This window comes from Onychostoma macrolepis, chromosome 16 (genome assembly GCF_012432095.1).
Source record: "Onychostoma macrolepis isolate SWU-2019 chromosome 16, ASM1243209v1, whole genome shotgun sequence".
NCBI lineage: Eukaryota > Metazoa > Chordata > Actinopteri > Cypriniformes > Cyprinidae > Onychostoma > Onychostoma macrolepis.
This window is the reverse complement of record NC_081170.1, coordinates 29,766,505-29,789,139: the sequence shown is the minus strand read 5'-3', so window position 1 is coordinate 29,789,139 and position 22,635 is coordinate 29,766,505. Positions and strand designations below refer to the sequence as shown.

Genomic DNA, 22,635 nt, shown 5'->3' with positions numbered 1-22,635 from the left:
TATGAGCAGAATGGCGTCTAAGCGATTGTGGTGTTCTGTTCTCGGGTGCAATAATGAACACAGCAGTCATTTTGATGTTCCTAAGTCCGAACCGCTGAAGACACAGTGGCTGAGTTTCGCTTTTGAAGGGAATATTCCCCACGAGCAACGTCAATGTTTTCATGTTTGCGCGAATCATTTTCACCAGACTGCTTTATAAATGAAGGTCAGTATAAAGCTGGTTTTGCTAAGAAGCTGCTCCTGAAAAAGAATCGGTACCAACTATTCGTGTTCCTGCTGAACCTCCAGAAGAAGTGAGTGTAACGTTTAATTAACCTTTATATTAATCTTTATATTAATCTTTGCAAATCGCTAGCACGCTTCACGATGTATGTGGCTAATGTTTACATTCAGGGTACATGCATGTTTTCTATTCTGACGTTCTCAATATAATTAATAATCCCACGTTTATAATGAACAAAACGTTACGGTTGCACAGTATCCTCAGAGACTCCTGCTGCCATTCTTCAAAATATACCCTCAACTGTTGTCAAGGCAACACTCCACGTGTGTTGTGTCAAAAACGCCCCACAGAACAGAGGGGCGGGGCGAGCAAAGCTCACTAGCATTTAAAAACACACGCACTAAAACGGTGTGCTGTACAGAGCTGTTTTTGAGCAGGTAAAATGAGTGTTTTCTTACAATACTAATGAGAATTTTTAATTAAAGTATATTACAAACTTTCAATTTAGACCCTAAAGAATCATATTAGCTTGTACAAAAATGGCATTATATGACCCCTTTAAGAAACATTTGCTTTGCGTTTCTTTTTTACTGCTTCCATAGTGAAATCTATATCTTTTATTTAACTGTGACAGAAAAGAAATAAAAAGCTGTCTGATTTTGTTTAAAAAAATGTATATAAGGGGTGAGGGGGACCTTTTACTTCACACTTGGGGTAAAAGCTCACCAGCATATGGCAAAATACCCTCAGTAATATCTATCAGTATTATTATTACTCTTCTTTTATAATATCTAAGTTAATACTTGTTCAAAACAATCACTTAAGCACAGTTTGTACCATATTCTGTTTTGAAAAACAATTTTTAAATCAATTTAATTACAAAACAGATTCTACAAAAGAGATCCCCAGATAATTTAATTTGGCTTTACAGTAGTAATGATATATATTTTATGATATGACTGATATAATATGTTTAAATACGGTCTCATTATAAACTAGATAAAAAAGTTTGTCAAGACAAACTTTAAGTTGGCTTGAGAAAGCCTGACCAAAAAGTTTGAAAAAGTTTATTAAAAGTTTTAAAAGTTTTAAAAGTTTCAAAAGTTTGACAGTTTTCAGTCTAAAATAGTTTGAAGTTTAAAGTAGTTTTAAAGCTTAAAGCTTGACTATTTTGAAGGCAATACAGTCTGTCAGAGATAGACAGATAGTAGGGATGTGACGAGATCTCGTGGCACGTGACGATATCCTCGCAAAATATTTTGCAATGTTTACATTAGAGCTGCACCATTAATCGTTAAAAATTGCACTTGCGATCTTGATTCAAACACTCATGCGATCTTATTCCTGAATGACAACAATTCAGCTGTCAAATAAGACTGTATCACATCACGATTGTCAGTGGAGCGTGAGATGTTGTTGAATCAGAGGGTCGACCATCATTACGTTTCCGATGTGAACGCTGTCAGACTAAACACGCGCTGCTCACGCTCCACTGATGCTTACGATGTGAAACAGGTGTTAAAGACATTCAAATCTGCATTCATGCTGCTGCTGATCCAGAAAGAGCAACACAAACAGTCTTTTCAACCACACATCATTATTTCTGTCTTACAGACATTTAAATAACAGAAGTACTGGGATAAAAGTTTATAGTTTGGGTATAAACACTTACTCTACAGTAGCGATCAAAACAAAAGTATCTTAACACTTGTATTGTAATGCTTATCATCTTCCACCAATAGGTGGCGACAACCTTTAAAACGTTTAAAAAATGTATTTGACATTGAATCATTCATTCAGGAGATTCCATTAGGGAAACAAGTCTTTATGAAGTGAGACACTGACTCCTTCATTTAATTTTTTATTTTTTTATTTTGTTCAAATTAATATATATATTTTTAAAAGACTTAAGCAATGAACATTTTGTCAGAACAGCTAGTAAATTAACGTTATTTTGTGAGAGAATCGTGATCTCCAATTTATAAAAAAAAAAATAATAGTGATTCTCAATTTATCCAGAATCATGCAGCTCTAGTTTACATGTTGTTCATTACTGCATATAATTCATTAAAATAAAAGTTTAATTTCATAAAGTATAAGTTGATTTCAAAATGCACCTACATTTTTTGCATTTTGTGTTTTTCAGTTGAATAAAAGACTATTTTCCCTATATATTTCATCGAGGATTTTTTTTAAAAGTCTAAAAATCTCGTCTCGTCTCGTTCTCATAAACCCAGTCTCGTGTCTCGTCTCATCTCGTGGGATAAGTGTCTCGTCACAGCCCTAATAGATAGATAGATAGATAGATAGATTAGAAATAGTAGAAATATTAAAATATTAGATAGAATGGAATCTTAAATGAGTTCGTAAGGCTTAGAAATATTACTCAGGTTTTCTGGATGGTTGCTAGGGTGTTGCTATGTGGTTGCTAGGGTACACGGGGTGGTTGATAAGGTGTTGCTATGCGGTTGCTAGGGTACCCGTGTTGGTTGCTAAGGTGTTGCTATGCGGTTTCTAGGGTACCCAGGGTGGTTGCTAGGATGTTGCTATGCAGTTGCTAGGGTACTTTGGATGGTTGCTAGGGTGTTGCTAGGGTACCCGGGGTGGTTGCTAAGGTGTTGCTATATGGTTGCTAGGCTAACCAGGGTGGTTGCTAGGGTGTTGCTATGCGGTTGCTAGGATACCTGGGGCGGTCCCTAGGGTGTAGCTATGTGGTTGCTAAGGTACCCGGGTCGGTTGCTAGGGTGTTGCTAAGCAGTTGCTAGGGTAACCGGGTGGTTGCTAGGGTGTTGATATGCGGTTGCTAAGATACCCAGGTCGGTTGCTAGGGTTTTGCTTTGCAGTTGCTAGGGTACTTGGGGTGGTTTCTAGGGTGTTTCTAGGGTACCTGGGGTTGTTTCTAGGGTGTTGCTAGGCAGTTACTAGTTGTCACAGATCGTTACTATGGAGTTTTATAGAGTTCTTAGTTTGAATTAGCACTTAGCTAATCACTTTTAGCATGTAACTATTCACTGCTAGCATGTGTAGCATGTGTGGGATTCCTATGTGTTAGCATGAGTCAAAAGAACCAACTCCCAAGTCTATACGACATTCTGATGCAAAGATATAGGACTTGATAAATGGTTGCTAAGAGTACTCTGTTTGTTTGTTAGGGAGTGGCTTGGCAGCCGCCATTGTCGATTCTCCAAAGGCTGTTTGCCAGTATGAATAATATAAACAAACCCCCATGTCTCTATGACATTCAGATTTGAAGATATGCCTGTTAGGGTTTGGGCTGCTAGGGTACTCGACAGTGGTTGCTAGGGAGTGGCTAGGAAGTGTCTATGGGGATTCATGATTGGCTGTTTGCTGCCTCGAGTCAAACGAGCCCACCCCCATGTCTCTATGATATTCAGATTTAAAATATATGGCTGTTTTGGTTTGGGTTGCTAGGGTGCTTGATATTGGTTCCTAGGGCGTGGTTAGGAAGTGTCTATGGTGATACATGATTGGTTGTTTGCTGCCCCGAGTCAAATGGGCCCACCCCCATGTCTCTATGACACTGTGAAGATATCCATCTGGGCTTTTAAAATGGCAGTCCATGGGATCAGTTGCTAGGGTGCTATAAATGGTTGCTAGGGCGTGGCTTGACAGCTTCACAATGATCCTGAGAGTCTGATTGGTTGCCTGAGTAAATTGAGCCCACCCCCATGTCTCCATGGCATTGTGATGCAGAGTTAGGTTCGATGCAAAATTCCTATGCAAAATATAATAGTAGGAAAAACGTGAGCTTAGATGCTGTTTCATGGGCCGTCCCTCACCATAGTATGTCTATGGGGCAACTTTGGGGCGCTCTTGCACCCCAGGGGTACAACTTATGCCCCATTGTGGGGTATGTTCTTGCACAGCTTGATAGCCTCTTCAAATGTGGTGATTCACAAGTTTCTACGAAATTCTCGCTCTGAGCAACGACTCGTCAAAGTTGGCCGCAATGTTAAGTCTATGGGATTTTTCGGCTGATTTTTCGCCCACTGTACGATTATCGTATGCTTGATCGCTTATAAAAGATATAGCACAACATTCCTCAATAAGCCGCACGATTTGACGCCTCTTTCATGGGTCTGTGATGAACGGTGCAGGAGGAGTAGCGAACCGAAGTTTTGTCCAGAAGAAGAAGAAGCAGAACTAGAATGTACATTTCCTGAAGAAAATGTGAGTGGTGCTTGCAGTGGCAAAACTCGGCACTAGGCCATCAGTAGAGTCTTCAGTGTGATTGTAGAGAGCCAACTCCCATGTCTGTATGATGTTGTGGAGCTGAGATATGGCTTCTTTATGCTGCTATACGGTTGCTAGGGTGCTCTATATGGTTGATAGGGTGTAGCTGCACAGTCGCCATGGTGATACTTACAGACTGGTTTTTCAGCCCAAACAAAAGAGGCCACCCCCATATCTATACCACTTTCTAGTGCTGAGAAATTGCTTATTCATGTGTTTGTTCAGTTGCTAAGGTACTCTAAATGGTTGCTATGGTGTGCTATACAGTTTATGGGATGATATTTAAAGACTGTTTGACAGTCTGAATCAACAGAGCCCTACTCCATGTTTCTACAACGTTTTGGTGCTGAAAAATTGTTTGTTAATGTCCTTTTACGGTTGCTAGGGCGCTGTAAGTGGTTGCTGGGGCATAGCTATGAAGTTGTCATGTAAGTACTCATTGGCTGCTTGATAGGCCGAGTCAAAAGAGCCCTCCCTGAAGTCTCTGTGACCTCCTGATCCAAAGATATAATCTCACTAATTTTGTGCCAATGTTAAGTCTATGGGACTTTTTCGCCCAAATTTTTTCGCCACCAGATGAACATCGTACACTCAATTACTTATAAAAGATATAGCACACCTCTCCTCAATATGCCGCATGATTTGACATCTCATTCATGGGTCTACGACAAAAGGTGCAGGAGGAGTAGTGCGCCGAAGTTTTGTCTTAGTATGTTCTTAGCCTAATTTAACACTTAGCTATTAGCATGTAGCTGTTCACTGCTAGCATGTGTAGCATGCATGAGGAAAGTCCTGTTTGCGATCACGAGTCAAAAGAGCAAAACCTGCATGTTTCTATGACATTTCTATCCAAAGATATCCCTTTTGATCTGTTTTCAATGGAGGTCTATGGAGTGGTTGCTAGGGTGCTGTAAGTGGTTGCTAGGGTGTGGCTATGAAGATCATAGGTCATTACTTATTGGTTCCTTAAAAGATGAGTCAAATGAGTGTGTGTGAGTTACAGAGAGAGAGAGAGAGAGAGAGAGAGAAAGGGTTCTAAGGGCCTGTGTGTGTGTGTGTGTGTGTGTGTGAGAAAGTGACAGTTGAGATTCAAATTCGAACATTCTCCCATTGTAAGTCAATGGGACTTTTTTGCCCGGTTTTTCGTCTGCCGTGCGAACATCGTAGGTCCGATCGCTTAGAAAATATAGAGCACACCTCTCCTCAATGAGCTGGTCGGTTTGACACCTCATTCATGGGTCTACGCCAAACGGTGCGGGAGGAGTAGCGCGCCAAAGTTTTGTCCAGAAGAAGAATAAGAAGAAGCAGAAGAACTAGAAAATACATTTCCTGAAGAAAATGTGAGTGGTGCTTGCCGCGGCAAAACTCAGCGCTGGGCAGATACTACAGTGTTCTGCGCGATTGTAGAGAGCCAACTCCCATGTCTGTATGATGTTGTGGAGCTGAGATATTTCTTTATGTTGCTATACGGTTGCTAGGGTTCTCCACCACTAATAAGTTTAAATAGCATTTCAGTAAGTTGGCTTTCTCAAGCCAACTAAATAAGGGGATCATCTCTAAGAAAGACACCCACCTTAATAAAGGATATTGACCATTTGAATCTAACCATGTCATGTCAACAAATTTAAAAATCAGCCAGCTATTTATTATAGTGTCAAATTGTGCATTTCTACACAGAAGTTTAGACAGGTGCTGCGGGACTTTCTGTGCCATCTAGTGGTTTAGAGAAGAATAAAATAAAATGCACCTTTTACCCCATGAACCTTTAGCCCTACTGTACCCTAAACAGAAAACATACACATTACTCTGCATGTCAGATCCTCAAAACATTTGTTTTATTATTATTCAGCTCTCACCAGTCATGGCTGAGGGGGGGCTCTGAGGAAGGAGCTGCTCATTGCTTAACGTCAGACTGTTGCTGCCTGAAGCAAGTCTGATCCCAGTGTTCATGTTTGAAGTAGAGGTTGGACAGTGCTGGGGTAACAGGTCCTGACCTTTAAACAGAGACAAAGAACAGATACATACAGATTGCTTTGACATGGCTGTTACAGAACACCAGAAATAAAAGAAAAAGTTTTGTAATATTCAATAAAAATACACTACTGTTTACTAATCAACCTTCTTTTAAACCTTAAGCAAAGAACAAAAAAGAAGTTCACCAAAAGTATATCAGGGCCTTTAGAATCCCAACTTTAGAAACAAGCAATCAAATGAAGTTAATTTTAACAGGATCTTTGGTCATTAGAGTTTGATCTTAACTGGACACTAGTTTAATAATTACTGCAAGTACAGCAAACATTTATTCACTATAACTATGTATGTCAATTGAATTAATTAATCCACACAGACAAACAAGTTAAATCAATAATTTGAAATCTTTCTCTCTCTCTCATCAATTTATTCCTGTGATGACAAAACTGCATTTTCAGCAGCCATTACTCCAGTCTTCAGTGCCACATTTATCTTTCAGAAATTTCTTTCTCTTATGCTGATTTGGTGTTTAATTATTATCAATTATTATTATTGGTACTCATTACTCAATTATTAAAAATGGTTCTTATTATTATCAATGATGTTTTTCCTGCTTAGTATTTTTGTGAAAATCATTATCCTTTTTTTCAGAATTTTTTAATGAATACAAAGTTCAAAATAACAGCATTTATTTGAAATCTTTTGTAACATTATAAATATCTTGACTCTCACTTTTGATCAATTTAATGTGTCCTTGGTGACTTAATGTATTAATTTCTTTTTAAAAACTTGAATGCTAGTGAATGGTATTAGAATGATTTATAAAAATTCAGCTTTGCCTGACAGGAATAAATTACATTATTTTGTTATTTTAAATTTGATTATTTTTACTTAATTTTTTTTGTAACAATATTTCAGTTTTGACTGTATGTTTGATTGAAAAAAACAACAACAAACACACACACACACACACACACACACACACACACACACTCACTTGTTTCACTATCCTTGTGGGGACATTCATAGGCGTAATGGTTTTTATACTGTACTTACTTACTGTATGTGCTATTGTCCTACACCAACCCTACACCTAAACCTACCCCTTACAGGAGACTTTCTGCATTTTTAGATTTTCAAAAAACTTAATTCTGTGTGATTTATTAGCTTGTTTGCCCATGGGGACCTCAATTTAGGTCCCCACCGTGACACGAGTCCCCATGAGTCTTTGTGTATTCAGGTTTAAGTCCCCACCTGAATAGAAAAACAAGTACACACACACACACACACACACACACACACACACACACACCATGCTGAGAACTTTTTTTTAATTTTGTATTTTAATTTTGACTGTTTTAGAAACAAGGTCCCCTCCATCAAAAACTGTTGCCATCTTTGGAGCATTTTTACAATTTCAAAAAGGTGTCTTCCTAAAATATTTACGATTTAGCACATAATTGCATCAAAATTGCAAGTCAAAAAGAGTGTGTAATGCAGTGTCACCTTTGGGATTTGTTTATTGGTGTGTTTGACCTGAACAGCATAATCAACAGAGTGCAGCAGTTTGTGTCTGTATAGTTTGCACGGGTGTGTGTGTACCTGCTATAGTGAGTGTGATCTCTGGTGTACTGGTGGCAGGTGTAGACGCAGCAGCACTGGTCCGTGCTAAAGCTCGTGTCAGACTGGAGTTATTAATAGTCAGTGTGATTTCTGGAGCGCTGTTGCCACCGCTTACAAGACCTGCCGCACTGGACAGTTGTGACAGCTCCTGAGAACCTGACAGGACAAACATATTAATAAAAGACATAAGTTACATCTGACCAAAGAATTCAAAATATTCTCTTGAATAAAATGGCCCTGATTTAACAATTGACATTTAATATTCATCAACAATAAAATTCTAAAGTCAGAGTTAGCTCTCAGGTTGGTGATTTAGCATCTCTCACCAGCTCAGTTATATCAGCCCACATTAAACTCATGGCTTATGGGCCTTTTTGAAATATTTGAAACATTGCCTTGCCTTGCATTTGCCTCTTGATGAGTTTTAAGTTATTTTGCTGTAATATGTCCTTTTGAGTGTTTGCAATTCCCAATTACTGCCAATGGTGCATATAGTCTTTTTACTATATTCCAGTAAAATGACAGGAATACAATGAGTTTTAAACTAATAATTAACTTCTTTCACTAAAAGGAACATTAAAAAAATAAACTAAAACTAAAACTAGGCAACTAGGAAAAAATAGACAAAGAGACACACTGGCATTATCCTGCTCGTTTGTCAGGTTGCTGATGGTGACGCTGGCTGAGGCAGGTGGAGGTTGCAGCGAGAGGCCACTCAGAGGGTGAATGACTACATTAGCAGGAACCGAAGCATCTCCAGCAGTCATGAGGTGAGCTGTTGTGTGCGGTGTCAGTCCTGAGTCAGCCGTCAGAGAGTGAGACAGTAAACTGCCGTGCTGCAGAATACTGGGGTCGATCTAAACAGATAGATACAAAAAAAAGAAAATTACTGCATCATCACGCTTGCTCAGTATAACTAATCTAAGCCTCTTTAGTTGAGTTTTACCTGCAAAGTGATGTTGTTGATGTTGCTGGGGTCAATCCCAGAGATCTGCACATTTGGACACACCAGGTTTGTAGGTGTGAGCTGCAAGTGAATGCCTTCAAGTGTAGCGAGACCCTCTGTCAAAGACACAGTCAGATCCCCACCCGCTGGACCAGGATAGGGAGAAAAGAAAAAAAGTTCATCCAAACCCACAAAACTTTCATTTATCTTTGGAACACAATAAAGATATTTTTTCAAATTCTCTCATCATTTGAAAGTCTTTAAATGGATGGACAAAAATGATGAGATTAAGCTAAAATTATCTTCATTTGTGTCCCTAAGATGAATGATGAATGATGCCAGAATTTTTATTTTGGGTGAAACATACCATTAAGGCTTGAGATAATAGAATAACACCTAGTTTCATTGTTACATCTATTTTAAGATTCTTACTTAGCATTTTCATCTCTAAAAGCAGTATCAACCCTAAAAGAAATGAATAATGATTCTTAAAAGTTTAAAATGATGTTTACTGACATGACATTAAGACTCCAGTCCTATCATTGGTCTAAAAGAAGGATTTCAAACCATTCCTGGTGCCTCCCAAGCACTGCAGATTTTGGTTACAATTCTCTATTGACAAACAATTAATTATGACTTTTGCCTCAATAAACTGCTAACTTGCTGATTATTAATAGCTAGTAAGGTAGTTGTTAAGTTTAGGTACTGGGTAGTGTTACGGCCTAAGCCTTGTGGGATTAGTGTTTATTGTTTGTCTTTCCTTTTTGTGCTGATTTGGTTTATCTTTCCTTTCCGAGGTTAAGCTCCACCCCTGCGCACCTGCAACCTGTTCGGTGCTGGCCCCTTGTGATGAAATGAGATGAGGAGCATAGACGCGGGGCTGTGCGGAAGTTGTGCTGCTGGATTTATGTTACTTGAACCCTCCTTGAATGAGCACTTTGAAAACAGGGTTCGTAACAGTAGGATCAGGTATGTAGAATTATGGTCATGCAGAATATGTGCTTTACAAGTAGCACATATTCTGCATGACTATACTAATAAACAGCCAATTATGTTAATAATAGGCATGCTAATAAGCAACTAGGCCTAGTTAATAGTGAGAATTGGTCCCTATACTAAAGTGTTACCCACATTTTGGATGTCTCCTTTGTTTAATATAGCTAAATTAACACTGAATTAAGCACTTATTTGTGGGGTACTCCATGACTTGAACTGGTTGTACCAAATAACAGAGACATCTGAAAAGCAGCCAAACAAAAAAATGCACCACAATATGATTTTCCAAACAACAGTTCTGTAATGCATGATGGTAATAATAAATATTTTTAATGTGATACTCAAAGTGACCGCAATTGTGATGCAGTGCTTATGGCTCTGGCATGTATTGTTTGAGCCCAGTTCTGAATTGGGAGCTGTTCACACATTACACGAGACAAACAATTTCCAAAGAAATGGTTATACGATATACTAAATGACATTAAGTTTGATGATGATGTTATGTTAGTGTAGGATGATTTACAAATGCAAATCGGTTTACAAGCATGCGCTGTTCAGACAAATGTCCAATATGAGCGACATTTACAAGGCTGTGTGAACAACCTTATGAAAAAATAATAATAAATACATTTGACTTGACTTTGGCTTGCAGTGTGAATGAACATACGATGTCTGTAAAGATTGTCATTACCTGACACAGTAGCAGGCAGTATAGCTTGCCCTACCAGCCCTTGTTGCAGCAAACTGGGGTCATATTGGCCTGCGAGCACTGAGTTTCCTGGGATGTAGATGTTAGGATCTGTTGTGGCAGTCGGTAATAATCCCACAGAAGGCTGAGTGTCCACAGTTTGGGAGGGATGATGAGTCTGAGGAATACTTTGGACTTCCTGTCTTCCTGAGCTTTGTGGCTCAGTGCTGGAGTTCCGCTTGGCCTTCCGGTCAGAGGGCCTGATGTGACCTTGGATGTGGGTCTTGCGGTGACCAGATGTCCGGAAGCGGAGATCACAGTGGGGGCACTTGAAGGGTTTGGAGCCTGTGTGTAAACGCATGTGGACTTTGAGACTGCCCTTCGTGGAGAAGGATGTGTTGCACATGTGACAGCTGAACAGCTTCTGCCCTGCACAGAAACATGCAAATTAAACTTTTAAGAGGCTTAAATACAACAAGAATGTTGTAACACATAGATGTGTTTTAGAAAGGCTGTACAAAATGTGGTTACATTAAATGTGTTGGGGTCAAATCGACCCCCTTACTGGATTCCATGCAATTCACAAAAAAGCAACACTTTAAAAAACAGCAAACAGTCAGATAAAAAACAACAACAACAATACACTTTATTGTGGTTTGTCAAAATATGAAATACATGAGAACCTAGGAAATTTAAGACTCAGATTTAAGTCAAAATTGAAGACATTTTCTTTCTCTCTCAATTTGTCGTTTCTCCATGTATTTGAGTTTCTCCATCAAAAAGTTGAAATGTGCTTGGTTGTTAGTTTTTTGGATTTCACTTGCTATTCTGTTGAATTATTAGAAAATAATGCACACCCGAGGCACATCACCACCTCGGGTGTGCATTATTTTCTAATAATTCAACAGCCTGTCATTAATTATTCCTTATTTGCACCTCAGTTTGCAAAGTCATTTCAAGTATTCATAGAAAACAAATATTTGTGTCAGTGCCAATAATTTTATAATAAGATTACAATAATTAATAATAAAAATATAATAAATAAAATTACAATAAAATTGCCCCATAACACAATAGGAGGAATTTCTTATAATTATTATATTTTTTAGTCTCTGACAAGCTACAATATAGGTTTTCTGTTTTTACATGAATCTTTAGGGGGGTTTTTTCAGTGTTGATTTTTTGGCAAGTCTAGGGGACTTTTTTTTTTTTTTTTGTTATCCACCAGGTGAAAATTCACTAAGGAAAGTAATCATATATGTAATAAATGACTTTTTTAAGTTAATAAAGTAAATAAAATAAATAGAAAACAGATTATTGAAGTATGCTGTACCAGAAAACACTATTTTAGTTTTTCAGCTTCAAAATTGTAATATTTCAAGTTTAATTCAATGCGTTACTTGCCGTTTCTTTGTAATTATTTGTGATATATAGCAGCAAGTGAAAACTGTGTGAAAATAAATCATACACCAATGTTTTTTTTTTCTCTCTGGTTGTAAAACAACCAGTACGGGCGGGATCAGTAAGTTAAATGCTAAAGTTTAAAACATAGGGTTTGTGATTTGTACAAAACACCCAACACCAAATAGTGATAACTGACTCCACTACAAAATATAAACACAAACACAACACATGATTTACATAGAACTATATTCCTATATACAACTCACCTGAGTGTGTCTTAATATGACAGTCCAATGTGGATTTCACTGTGAAACACTTTCCACACTCATCGCACTTGTACGGTTTCTCACCTGTATGTATGCGGATGTGTCTGAAAAATTAAAAAGACAGCTTACATTCAAGATAGACATTTAGGCTAGCAATGTTAAATTGTTTTCCTACAAGTCAATTCCCTGATTATGTGAATTATGATCGGGAATTGTGCCAAATGAAGACCCTGTTCATAAATGGCTGTTCCAGTCTCATATATCGCCTCATTCATTTCTTTTAAACATCTCATTTTCATTGTCCAGAATAGTCACTCTTCTGCTTGAATGAAGAGTCCTTGTGTTTTAGATGCAGGTAAAAATGCTACCACTACTCTGTTCTTAACTCATTTTATAAACTGTATTGACAGATTTGTAAACTATTCCCTCATTTTAGCATATTAGAGTTTTATAAACTCTATTCTCAATTTAGCAAACCGTACTCACATATTCATTAAACTGTACCCGGAATTTTGCAATCTGTATGTTTGATTTGCAATCCTAACCCACAAATCTGTAGCCCCTTATCTCATTTTAAAAATCTTTGCCCACTGATTCAAAGCATTAACATATAAACAAACTCAGATTTGTAAAAAAACATTAGGTCCAATCATTCATAGATAAATTATAGCTACTAACTGTAGTTTTGTTCCCATACTTTTACAGGCTATTAGTTAAACTCTATGTTAAACTGGTTAAAGTTAGTTGTTTGTGTACATCAGTTTGACATGTTTTATCATTTCACACGTCCAAGCTGCATCCGAGCAGCTGGTCACTGCCACAGACGCACAAACCTTCGATTTATTCTGTAATATATTCTGTAACATCATAGTTATGATGCGTGTCATCATAACCATGAAGATGTCTCAACTAACCATTTAAGCAGTTTTCCTCTGAATGACAACACAAAACACAATATATGTAATCTGCAATATTCTACGCATCAATGTCAAAATAAATCGTACAGACAATTAATATTAGCTTATACGATAATGTAACATACTGTATAGATTACCTCACTAGGTCACTGGGCTTCTTGAAGCTCTTTGGGCAGTACTGGCAACGGTTTGCAAACTTTGGCTCTATGTTGTGCTCAACACATTTGTCTTTAACTTCACTGATTCGATCTCGTTCAGCAGCTGTCTGGGCAAGAACCTTCTCTGATAGAGACGCCTCATCCCCAGGGTCTCTCTTTGCCAGCTCTGCTGTCTGCTCTTCAGTTAACGTGATGATACCGTTGCGGTTTCTTTTCATCCCTGAGCGATCTGACCCATCATCCTCTTCACCAGCTTCATCAGTTTCCAGAACTATGGACATCAATTATATGTTAACATCAGTAATGGTTTCACATTACTAACCTTTCTGTGTAAAGTTCCGGGTAACACTTTATTTCCACTTTAGACATTCTACTAACAGTTAGTAACTTTGCAACTACATGTCAACTAGCAGTCATTAAGAGTATTAGTAGACTGTCTGCTTAATATCTTCTAACACTTTATTTCGATGGGTCCACAACATACAACATACTGACTATGAGAAACTTTGCAAGTATATGTCAACTTATTCTACTAACCCTAAACCTAACCTAACAGTCTACTCTGAGAGTTAGTAGACATGTAGTTGCAAATTAGAATTAGTTGACATGCAGTTGCAAAGTTACTTATAGTTAGTAGAATGTCTAAAGTGGACTATCAAAATAAAGTGCAACCAAGTTCAAAATTTCCAACTTGCAATTTAACCATAAACCCTTAAATGAGTGTAAAAATTATTTGAAGGGGTCATGAATTTAACTTTTTTTGTTAATTTTTGTTTCCTGAGGTTCACTTACAAGGTTTCTACAAAAAAAACATCATATTTTAGAAATTTTCTACTTTGAATACTATGATTTGAGTACTTAGTTTAAAGGGGGTGTGTCTCTTTTAAGACTGTTGAGTGGTCTATTGAGTGCTCAAATTCATTACAGTTCGAGATTTGCACTGTTACAAGTGCTTTTGGCATAACTAACAATGCAATCACAATGTCGATAAGAGATTCATTGTGTATTGTAGACAGCATCATTGATTATAATGGGAGTTATATAAAAGTCATTCACAACTATTGTTTTGTTTTAATCGATATTATTAGACAAATCCTGTTGACTGGTCTAAACTTGTACTGAGTTGGGAATATTCTTCTAAGTTTAAATTAGTTGACTACAAAGTGCAGACTCACTAATGATAGTGCCTTATTATATTCTGAATGCTTTAGAAGGCTACAGCAGAAAATGATGGTTCTTTCAGAAATGTATGTCTCAGTTTGTCAGTACCTTTGGGACCTACAGCATGCAGGAGTTTCATGTGTTTCCTGCGCAGCATGACGGTGCGGAAGCTTTCCTCGCAGATTGTGCACTTGAAGGGCTTTGTGTTCAGGTGGATGATCGTGTGTCGGTTCAGACTACCATTAGTGGTGAAGCAGGTGTCACAAATGTTACACTTATAAGCCTTCACTCCTGAGAAAGCAGAAGAACAGCCACAGATGAGAAATTTATATGACCAGGCCAGGTTTTCAGAATTTATGATAATATAAAGTGTTTTTTGGTAATACTTTACAAGGTCTCATTGGTTAACATTAGTTAGTTGCATTAACTAACAATGACCAATACATTTGTTAATGTATTTATTCATGATTCAGTTAATAAAAATATAACTATTCATTATTAGTTCATGTCCATTAATTAATATTAACAGATAAAATGTTTGATTTTTAATAATGTATGAAATGTTAAAATGAACGTTAACTGAGATTAATGATTGCTTTAGAAGTATTTTTCCTTGTTAGTTCATGTCACCTGTGTGTGTGTTCAGGTGTGATTTGAGCACTCCAGCGGACACAAAGCTCCTCCCACAGAGGTTACAGCGATAAGGTTTCTCTCCAGTGTGAGAGCGCACATGCTGCTTTAGGTGACTGGACTTTTTAAAGCTCTTATCACACATACTGCACCTAAGAGACAAAACACATATTTGGCCCGATTGGGCCAGTGACAAATCCGTCAACTGTGCCGAACGTCTTTCACGCTGACCCCAGCCCATTGGGCAGTCCTTAATGTTGAGCCCAACATATTGCAATACAGCAAAATCTACTGACAGAAATTGCAAAAGAAAAACTACTGTATAATAGGAGTTTACAAGAACAAAACTTACAGTTTTATTCCATTTTTTAAATAATTCTATTAACCATTTATTAATGGCAGGGCTTTATTTTGTAAATGGTACAAAAGACACACAGTCATTGTATCCAAGACAAATTCTATTAAAAGGTACGTGAACTTACTGATAGACTCTCTTGTTGATTTCATCCTCATCCTGAAAGTCTTGTGTCTGAATAGACAGTTGTAGCTCTCCTTGACTCGCCTCCTGCAGTAAACCACTTGTCTACACACACAGAGACACACACACAAACAAACACGTAACATAACATAATTTAATTTCACATGTATGCTTTCTGTACATATGACTTACAAAAAAAAAAAAAAGTGCTGTGGTGGTACAATGGTAGACATGTCAAGATGGTAATATATAATATATGTGGTGTGCTAATACTATCAAACATATATATTTATTTACATTTGCAGATCCAAAGTGGCTTAAAATAGAGGAGCAGTAAGTCATCACAGAGCCAGTAGTATTCACAGTGTACAATGGCAGGTTTCTAGGAAAGCTAGACTAGGAAAACAAGCTAGAGCAGAGGTGAATCACAAAGAAGATTTGTGTGTGTGTGTGTCTGTCTGTGTGTACCTACTTATTTCAGGGACAAATTCAAATCCATAAGTGAGTGAATCTGACAAAAACTCCTTCAGATGAGGGTCCTCAACTGTAAAGATGATCTATTCTATTCTGCTAATATTATCTCGAATAGTTTCACCAAGCCAAGGCAATAAATTTACGGTTAAAAAAGGGAAACAGGAAGTGGCTCATATATTCTAAGTGCATTGAGTGATTTTGTTCAAACTTGAGCTGTATGTTTGGTCAAGGAGGCTGATCACATGGATGTAACTATTTTGAGTCATGTTCATAGCCCCACCAACTAGCACAAAAGGCTTTGAAATAGTTATTTTATATTTCTAGTATTGTTAGTGTATATTTTCATACTTGGTCAAAATAATATCAAGACCGCTGGTGCAAAATTTCAGTTTTTTTTTTTAACTTTTTTTTTTTAATCTCAAATAGTGCTACAACAAACATACAAATAGAATTTAAAATATTCATACAAAACAGAAAATAATACCTTGTGCATAAAAAGAATCATGAAAGATTTTTTGCATAGTGCTAAAGAGGTGGCAAAGAGGAAAAAGTTGAGGAATTATAAGTGGGTAAAATAAATAAATACACATCTACTGTTTCCATGTCTCCCTCATCCATATTTTTGTCTGTCTTCCTACTTTTTCCCATTCTGTTTAAATCAGTGTAAAATGTCCACAAGCCCTTCCTTTATGTTGCTATGTACATGAGTTTGTGTTAGAATGTTTTCTACGATCACAACAGTGTTTGAGGAGGAGAATGATCTTGTAATTAATAGGGATGCACCGATCTGATACTCAGTATCGGTATCGGCTCTGATACGGTCATTTTCTGCCGGATCGGGTATCGGTCAGATGAGACCAATCCAAATCCAATATCGTGCGTGTAGTATCCTGTGTTATTGTTAAGCCCCACGAAAGGCACAAAAACGATATAAAGCACCTTAAAGTTTTCATGCACTATATACCAAGTGTTCTGAAGCCGTTACATAGTTTAATGTGAGGTAGAGATGAATATTTAAGTGACGTTCACGTGAACTCTTCTCTCTGCTGCGGCTGTCTGTCATCCTCCATTCAGCATTCAAACTGCACGCCGCATTCGGTTACGACAGTCAAGACCAGGGGTCATCAAACTTGGTCCTGGAGGGCTGGTGTCCTGCAGAGTTTAGGTCCAACTTCCTCAACACACCTTCCTGGACGTTTCAAGTATACTTAGCAAGACCTTGATTAGCTGCTTCAGGTGTTTGATTAGGGTTGGAGCTAAACTCTGCAGGACACCGGCCCTCCAGGACCAAACATGGTGACCCCTGGTCAAGACGATGAAACACTCTCCATGAGCGCAGTAACTGAAATCAAAAACTGTTAAAACAAAAGACTCAATAAACTATCGCACGGGATGCGCATAAGCACTTTGTGTCGCTCTGTATTCATAGCTTTCAGTCACGTGACCGGCTCGAAGACCTGGAGGGCAAAACATACATTTGCCCTCCAGGTGGGCGTTCCTATATGGGTGTGACGTCACGTGAAAACTATCAATTGGAGCCTTTTGTATTATAATACTTGACACAATGAAAGATTATTAATAGCCTTGTTCTTGTTCTGTCCTATCTTTCATATGTTGCTGCCTCCATTACTGAGCTAAACATTTAAAAGAAATGTCTTTTAATTTTATAGTATATATTTATATATAAATATATTTACTTGCTTTCCATGAATGTATTTTACAACAATACAAAGAGCAATGTGTAACATTTTACCAGATTCAGTCCTACACTTATTCACTTTTATTTCTTCCCCACTAAATAATGTTATTTCACTAAATGTTTAGATTTTATAAAATTATTGTGCACTCATTATTTTTCTAGAATAACTTTTTCTGCTGAATTACCCACTAACCTAGTTTATAATAGTATTTTTGTCATAGATTATGATAATATACTTTTTCATTTATTTTTCTTTAAGATTACGTTGTCTATATTTAGTAGATTGTGTTTAACACAAAACAGTGATGATCAGGTCAACACACTGAGGTATAGAAATTCTACATTGATTATAAAAAAACAGTGCTGGGATCGGATCGGATCGGAAAAAAATGGTATCGGTGCATCCCTAGTAATTAATGCACATAGTCAGCAATCAGTTGTTTGGTATGCACAACAGAGGACAAGTGTGACATTTTCTGCTTTCTAGTGCAGTGATTCCCAACCCTGGTCACAGGGAACACCCAACACTGAAACGGGTGTGTCAGAACCAGGGTTGAAAATCACAGCTGTTATATATGTTTGGTTTTATGTGCAGTAGATTTGGGGGGTGATGTGTTTGTACCTCGGAGTGTGTTACATGCAGTAGGTTGGGAGGATGGTAGCTGGTGGTCAAGGCTTGTGACTCCAGTGTGCTTGAGTCCTGAAGCTGCTGTACAGTAGAGAAATGTGCCTGCTGAGTAAATCCATCAGCTATAGTGAAACCTGCAACAGAGCACACATATTTTAAACCAGGGTTCCTCAAATCTAGCCCTGGAGGGCTACTGCCCAGCAGAATTTAGCTCAAACTCTGATCAAACACACCTCACTGTAATTTTCTATTAACTTTTTTCCTACGAGACCCTCTCTTTCTAGGAACAGCTATCTTAAATAAACCCTCTACAATGCGTGTAAATGATTTGCATAAATTTAAGAATAGGTTTAGCACAGATATATTTTCACTTGGCTACACTTGTTTACACAACAAACTAATGATGCCATGAAAATTTTTAGAAGGCAGCTGAAAAAATACTGATTAAATTAAATGTAAGTGAATCAACTGAATTTAATTAATAACAGTTTCACCATAAGTGTATAATAATATACAATAAAAGGTAAATGCTTTTATACAATTGAAGTAAACGTTTCATATTAATTGTCAAAATATAATTGCTTATTTGTAACACATTAAGGATATATACTTACACTACACAGCAAACCTGGGGAGCATGTTTTATTCTGGTTAATGGATCAATCAGTGTGTATCAATGTGTATGCGTAAATATTTAGTTTATATGTAGAGTTATGTTTCTTTCTTCATACATAAATGACTAAAACAAGAAGGTGGAAGCAGAACCATCTTTGTCTCACTGAAGTTGAATGGACATTCTACAGAAAATTCACATGACACACATTTACAGTGTAAAGTTAACTGTATGCAAATTTAGTCCAAAACAAGTGTATTTACAGAAGGGTGTACATGTGTGTTACCTTGTGTCATAGCTGGCTGTTCAAATGAGGACTGAGGCAGTGCTGGTGCCTCAAACTGGCCCATGTGAGCATGCTGTGCACTCACAAATGATTCTATGGATAAATACAATTTTCATAGTTAATATCATCTTTTCATTTAAATAAAATAATGATTCTATGTAAACAATCCAGTGGCATGCTGTGTGGTGTTCTGAAATGAGGAGTCAACTCCTCAATGTTCTGGATATTCAAACAACAGAACACAAGAGAAGCAAGTTCTCTCCAATTTTTTTAGCTGTAAAATAATAAAAAATGAAGCAGACATGATTTTTAACTAGTGCTGTCAAACGATTAAAAGTCTTTGTTTACATAATATATATGTGTGTACTGTGTATATGTATTATGTATATATAAATACACACACATGCGTGTATATATTTAAGAAAAAGGTTACATTTATATATTATATAATTTATATGAATTATAAATATATACATGTAAATACATGTAAATATTAAAAAAAATGCTGTATGTGTGTCTTTATATACATAATAAATATACACATATATCATGTAAACAAAAACTTTTATTTCGGATGTGATTAATCGAGATTAATCGTGTGACAGCACTATTTTTAACTTAAGTCATTTGCTGTGATTTGTATGGTTAAACTTTGGTATTAAGTTTGTAATATTAAATATAGTAATATTAAATCCATAATACATGTTTGCATTATTTTACGTAATTAACTGAGTTGCATAAAATTCATTGTATTTCCTCATCGGTTTTTATTAATTTATTCAATGAATTTATTCAATATTGAATCTATTTTTGTGCAAGGGAGATAAAGACACTGTTGCAGAAATCAACATTTGTCTGGTGTCTATATTTAAGCAGTACACCAATTTTTTTTTTACAAATTGTTTCATAAACCCATACACTTCTTTCTTGTATCATTAATGCATTCACTACAAAAATTTATTTATTTATTTTAGGGCTGCCCCCTAATAGCTGACTAATCGTTAGTCGACCAGAAGAGGCTTGGTTGACCAAAATTTTATTAGTTGCAGAAGAAGAAAAAGATCGTTAGCAGCTGGTCTTTGTGGTAATACAGTACATCGGCAGGACATCCCAATGCTCACCTATCATTCATCGACCTCAAATATGGCTTATTATCTGAAATATGTAAGTATTAGCAAGCTCAATCTAATATTAACCTACAGAAATGTGCGCTATTCAAGTGTCTGTGCAGAGTGTGGAAGCTGAACAGTAGTGCTCACTGCAGGACAGATGGAGGCGCCGATGCACTCACTTAAAGGGATACTCCACCCCAAAATGAAAATTTTGTCATTAATCACTTACCCCCATGTCGTACCAAACCCGTAAAAGCTTCATTCATTTTTTTAAAAGTCATAAAAAAATTCGGATCAGCTTCGATTTTCTGCGTTTTCGCATCCGTAGCAAGCCTTTTGACAGGAAAGGATGACGAATACGAAATAAATGAAAAAACGCATATGAAAATTTCGGACCTTTACTCCTAAAATACTCCGTCATTTTTGGTCATACAGATAAGAGTAATTCATCTTTCGAATCTGTAAAGACTCTACGTTTATTTGTGTGCACTCACAATAACCACAAAACGTGCTTTTGAAAGATAATGAAAGCAAACAGGATGCGCTTTCTGACATCTCGGTCTCTGTGAACTTGAGCACGAAACTCTGTGCCTTACAGACATTAAAAATGTATCTATAGAGAGTGAAATGTCTACTTTCAAATGAATCAATTCAAATGGAAAACAAATTCTCCGATTATGTAATCTGTATGAAACAGGATACATACAGGAGCATCACTACTGCGGAGAAGACGAGTCAGTGTCAATGTCTCCGACTTCATCTCTTAAACCGAGAACAAAGAAAGCACTAGTTTACCAAATTATTAAAATGTTAATGCAGCCTCCTTACTGTTTTCCCTGACACATTCATAATCATTACTTCTGCGGTGTGCTGTGGCAAGCTTTATGCGTGCGCTTGAGCGCTTATTAGGCTATGTAGGCAATTAAAGGCTCATTATAATGATTTAAATGGTTTATTAATAAATGTGCAATTAGTCGACTAATGCTTAAAATGAATGACTACTAATCGACCAGAAAAATACTTAGTCGAGGGCAGCCCTAATTTATTTTAATGTTTTGGTTGATTTTGTTAACCCTCTGGGGTCTGAGGTCATTTTGGGGCCCTTGAGATGTTTTGACATGCCCTGATATTTGTGCTTATTTCAGCTACTTAAAACATACTATTGACCAAAATGTAATTTTTTTGTATTCAGCACAAACTGTGCTACAATAATATGTGACCAAGATGGATGTACATGTTTGCATTTTTTAGAAAAAAAATATTATGCGTGGTTAGTAAGTTTTGGGGGAAAAAATTTAGCTGAAATAAGGCCTTAAAACCCACACTAAATAGTTCTGAATAAGACTTTTGAATAATCAGTCTTGTAGGCTAGAATATTTACTTCAAAATTATGTGAAAATCATTCTGCTTGCTCATTCACAGAAAACAATATATTGATTTAAATTTTTCAAGACATGTTTTGTGATCGAAAGACTATACAATACGTCACGACTTGACTTAACTTAACTTAACTTATATGTGAGGGAGTGGCAATGGCCATGAATATTAAGTGAGTCTCACCTGAGAGGGCCCTCCCCTAATGGCCTCTAATGGCCCATCAGTGTGACTGTGACTTTGAGGCAAGTAAGAGAGAATGTGAGGAGATTGAAAAAAAGGTTTTTTTTAAATTATTTGTATTTTATTTACAACACAGTACAATCAAAACATACATAATGAAGGTCAAAGACACATTATTGTGCACACTGATCTAACCACAGAGATGTGAACAGACTTTGAGTCATTACTGCAACAGATTCTGTTCAACAAGTGAAACAAGTAAATCATACCTGATATTTACGTGTGTTATTTAAGTGTTTCTACTTCTTTCCATGGATTCAAGAAGAAAAAAACATAATCAGTAGAAAAGGAGCTTGTTTTAACATAGAATATCAGTGTAGTTGAACATCTGATGTTGGTACAGCGCTCTCAGAGGAAAACAGTTTGAAGAGACATCAGGATTCATCTGTGGTGCAGGTATCTGACTCAATAAAATACAAACAACCAAAAAAAACAAAAAAACATTTGTGAGCATGTTAATATCAGGAACATCTGTATATATATATAGGTTT

The 22,635-nt window shown here is 36.9% G+C and overlaps 1 protein-coding gene across 2 annotated transcripts in view; it reads right to left on the bottom strand.

Annotated features, from left to right (window-relative positions):
• LOC131521613 (zinc finger protein 236-like) overlaps positions 1-22,635 on the bottom strand; it is a 94,224-nt gene that overhangs the window by 5,011 nt on the left and 66,578 nt on the right. For both annotated transcript variants that reach the window (XM_058746529.1, XM_058746528.1), the window contains exons 15-26: positions 19,416-19,508; positions 18,511-18,650; positions 15,720-15,820; positions 15,238-15,389; positions 14,716-14,898; positions 13,426-13,717; positions 12,372-12,475; positions 10,705-11,130; positions 9,018-9,163; positions 8,709-8,928; positions 8,051-8,227; positions 6,334-6,471 (exon numbers count right to left, since the gene is read on the bottom strand). In XM_058746529.1, the coding sequence (XP_058602512.1) occupies positions 6,334-6,471; positions 8,051-8,227; positions 8,709-8,928; positions 9,018-9,163; positions 10,705-11,130; positions 12,372-12,475; positions 13,426-13,717; positions 14,716-14,898; positions 15,238-15,389; positions 15,720-15,820; positions 18,511-18,650; positions 19,416-19,508 (2,172 nt within the window). The remainder of the gene's footprint in view (positions 1-6,333; positions 6,472-8,050; positions 8,228-8,708; positions 8,929-9,017; positions 9,164-10,704; positions 11,131-12,371; positions 12,476-13,425; positions 13,718-14,715; positions 14,899-15,237; positions 15,390-15,719; positions 15,821-18,510; positions 18,651-19,415; positions 19,509-22,635) is intronic.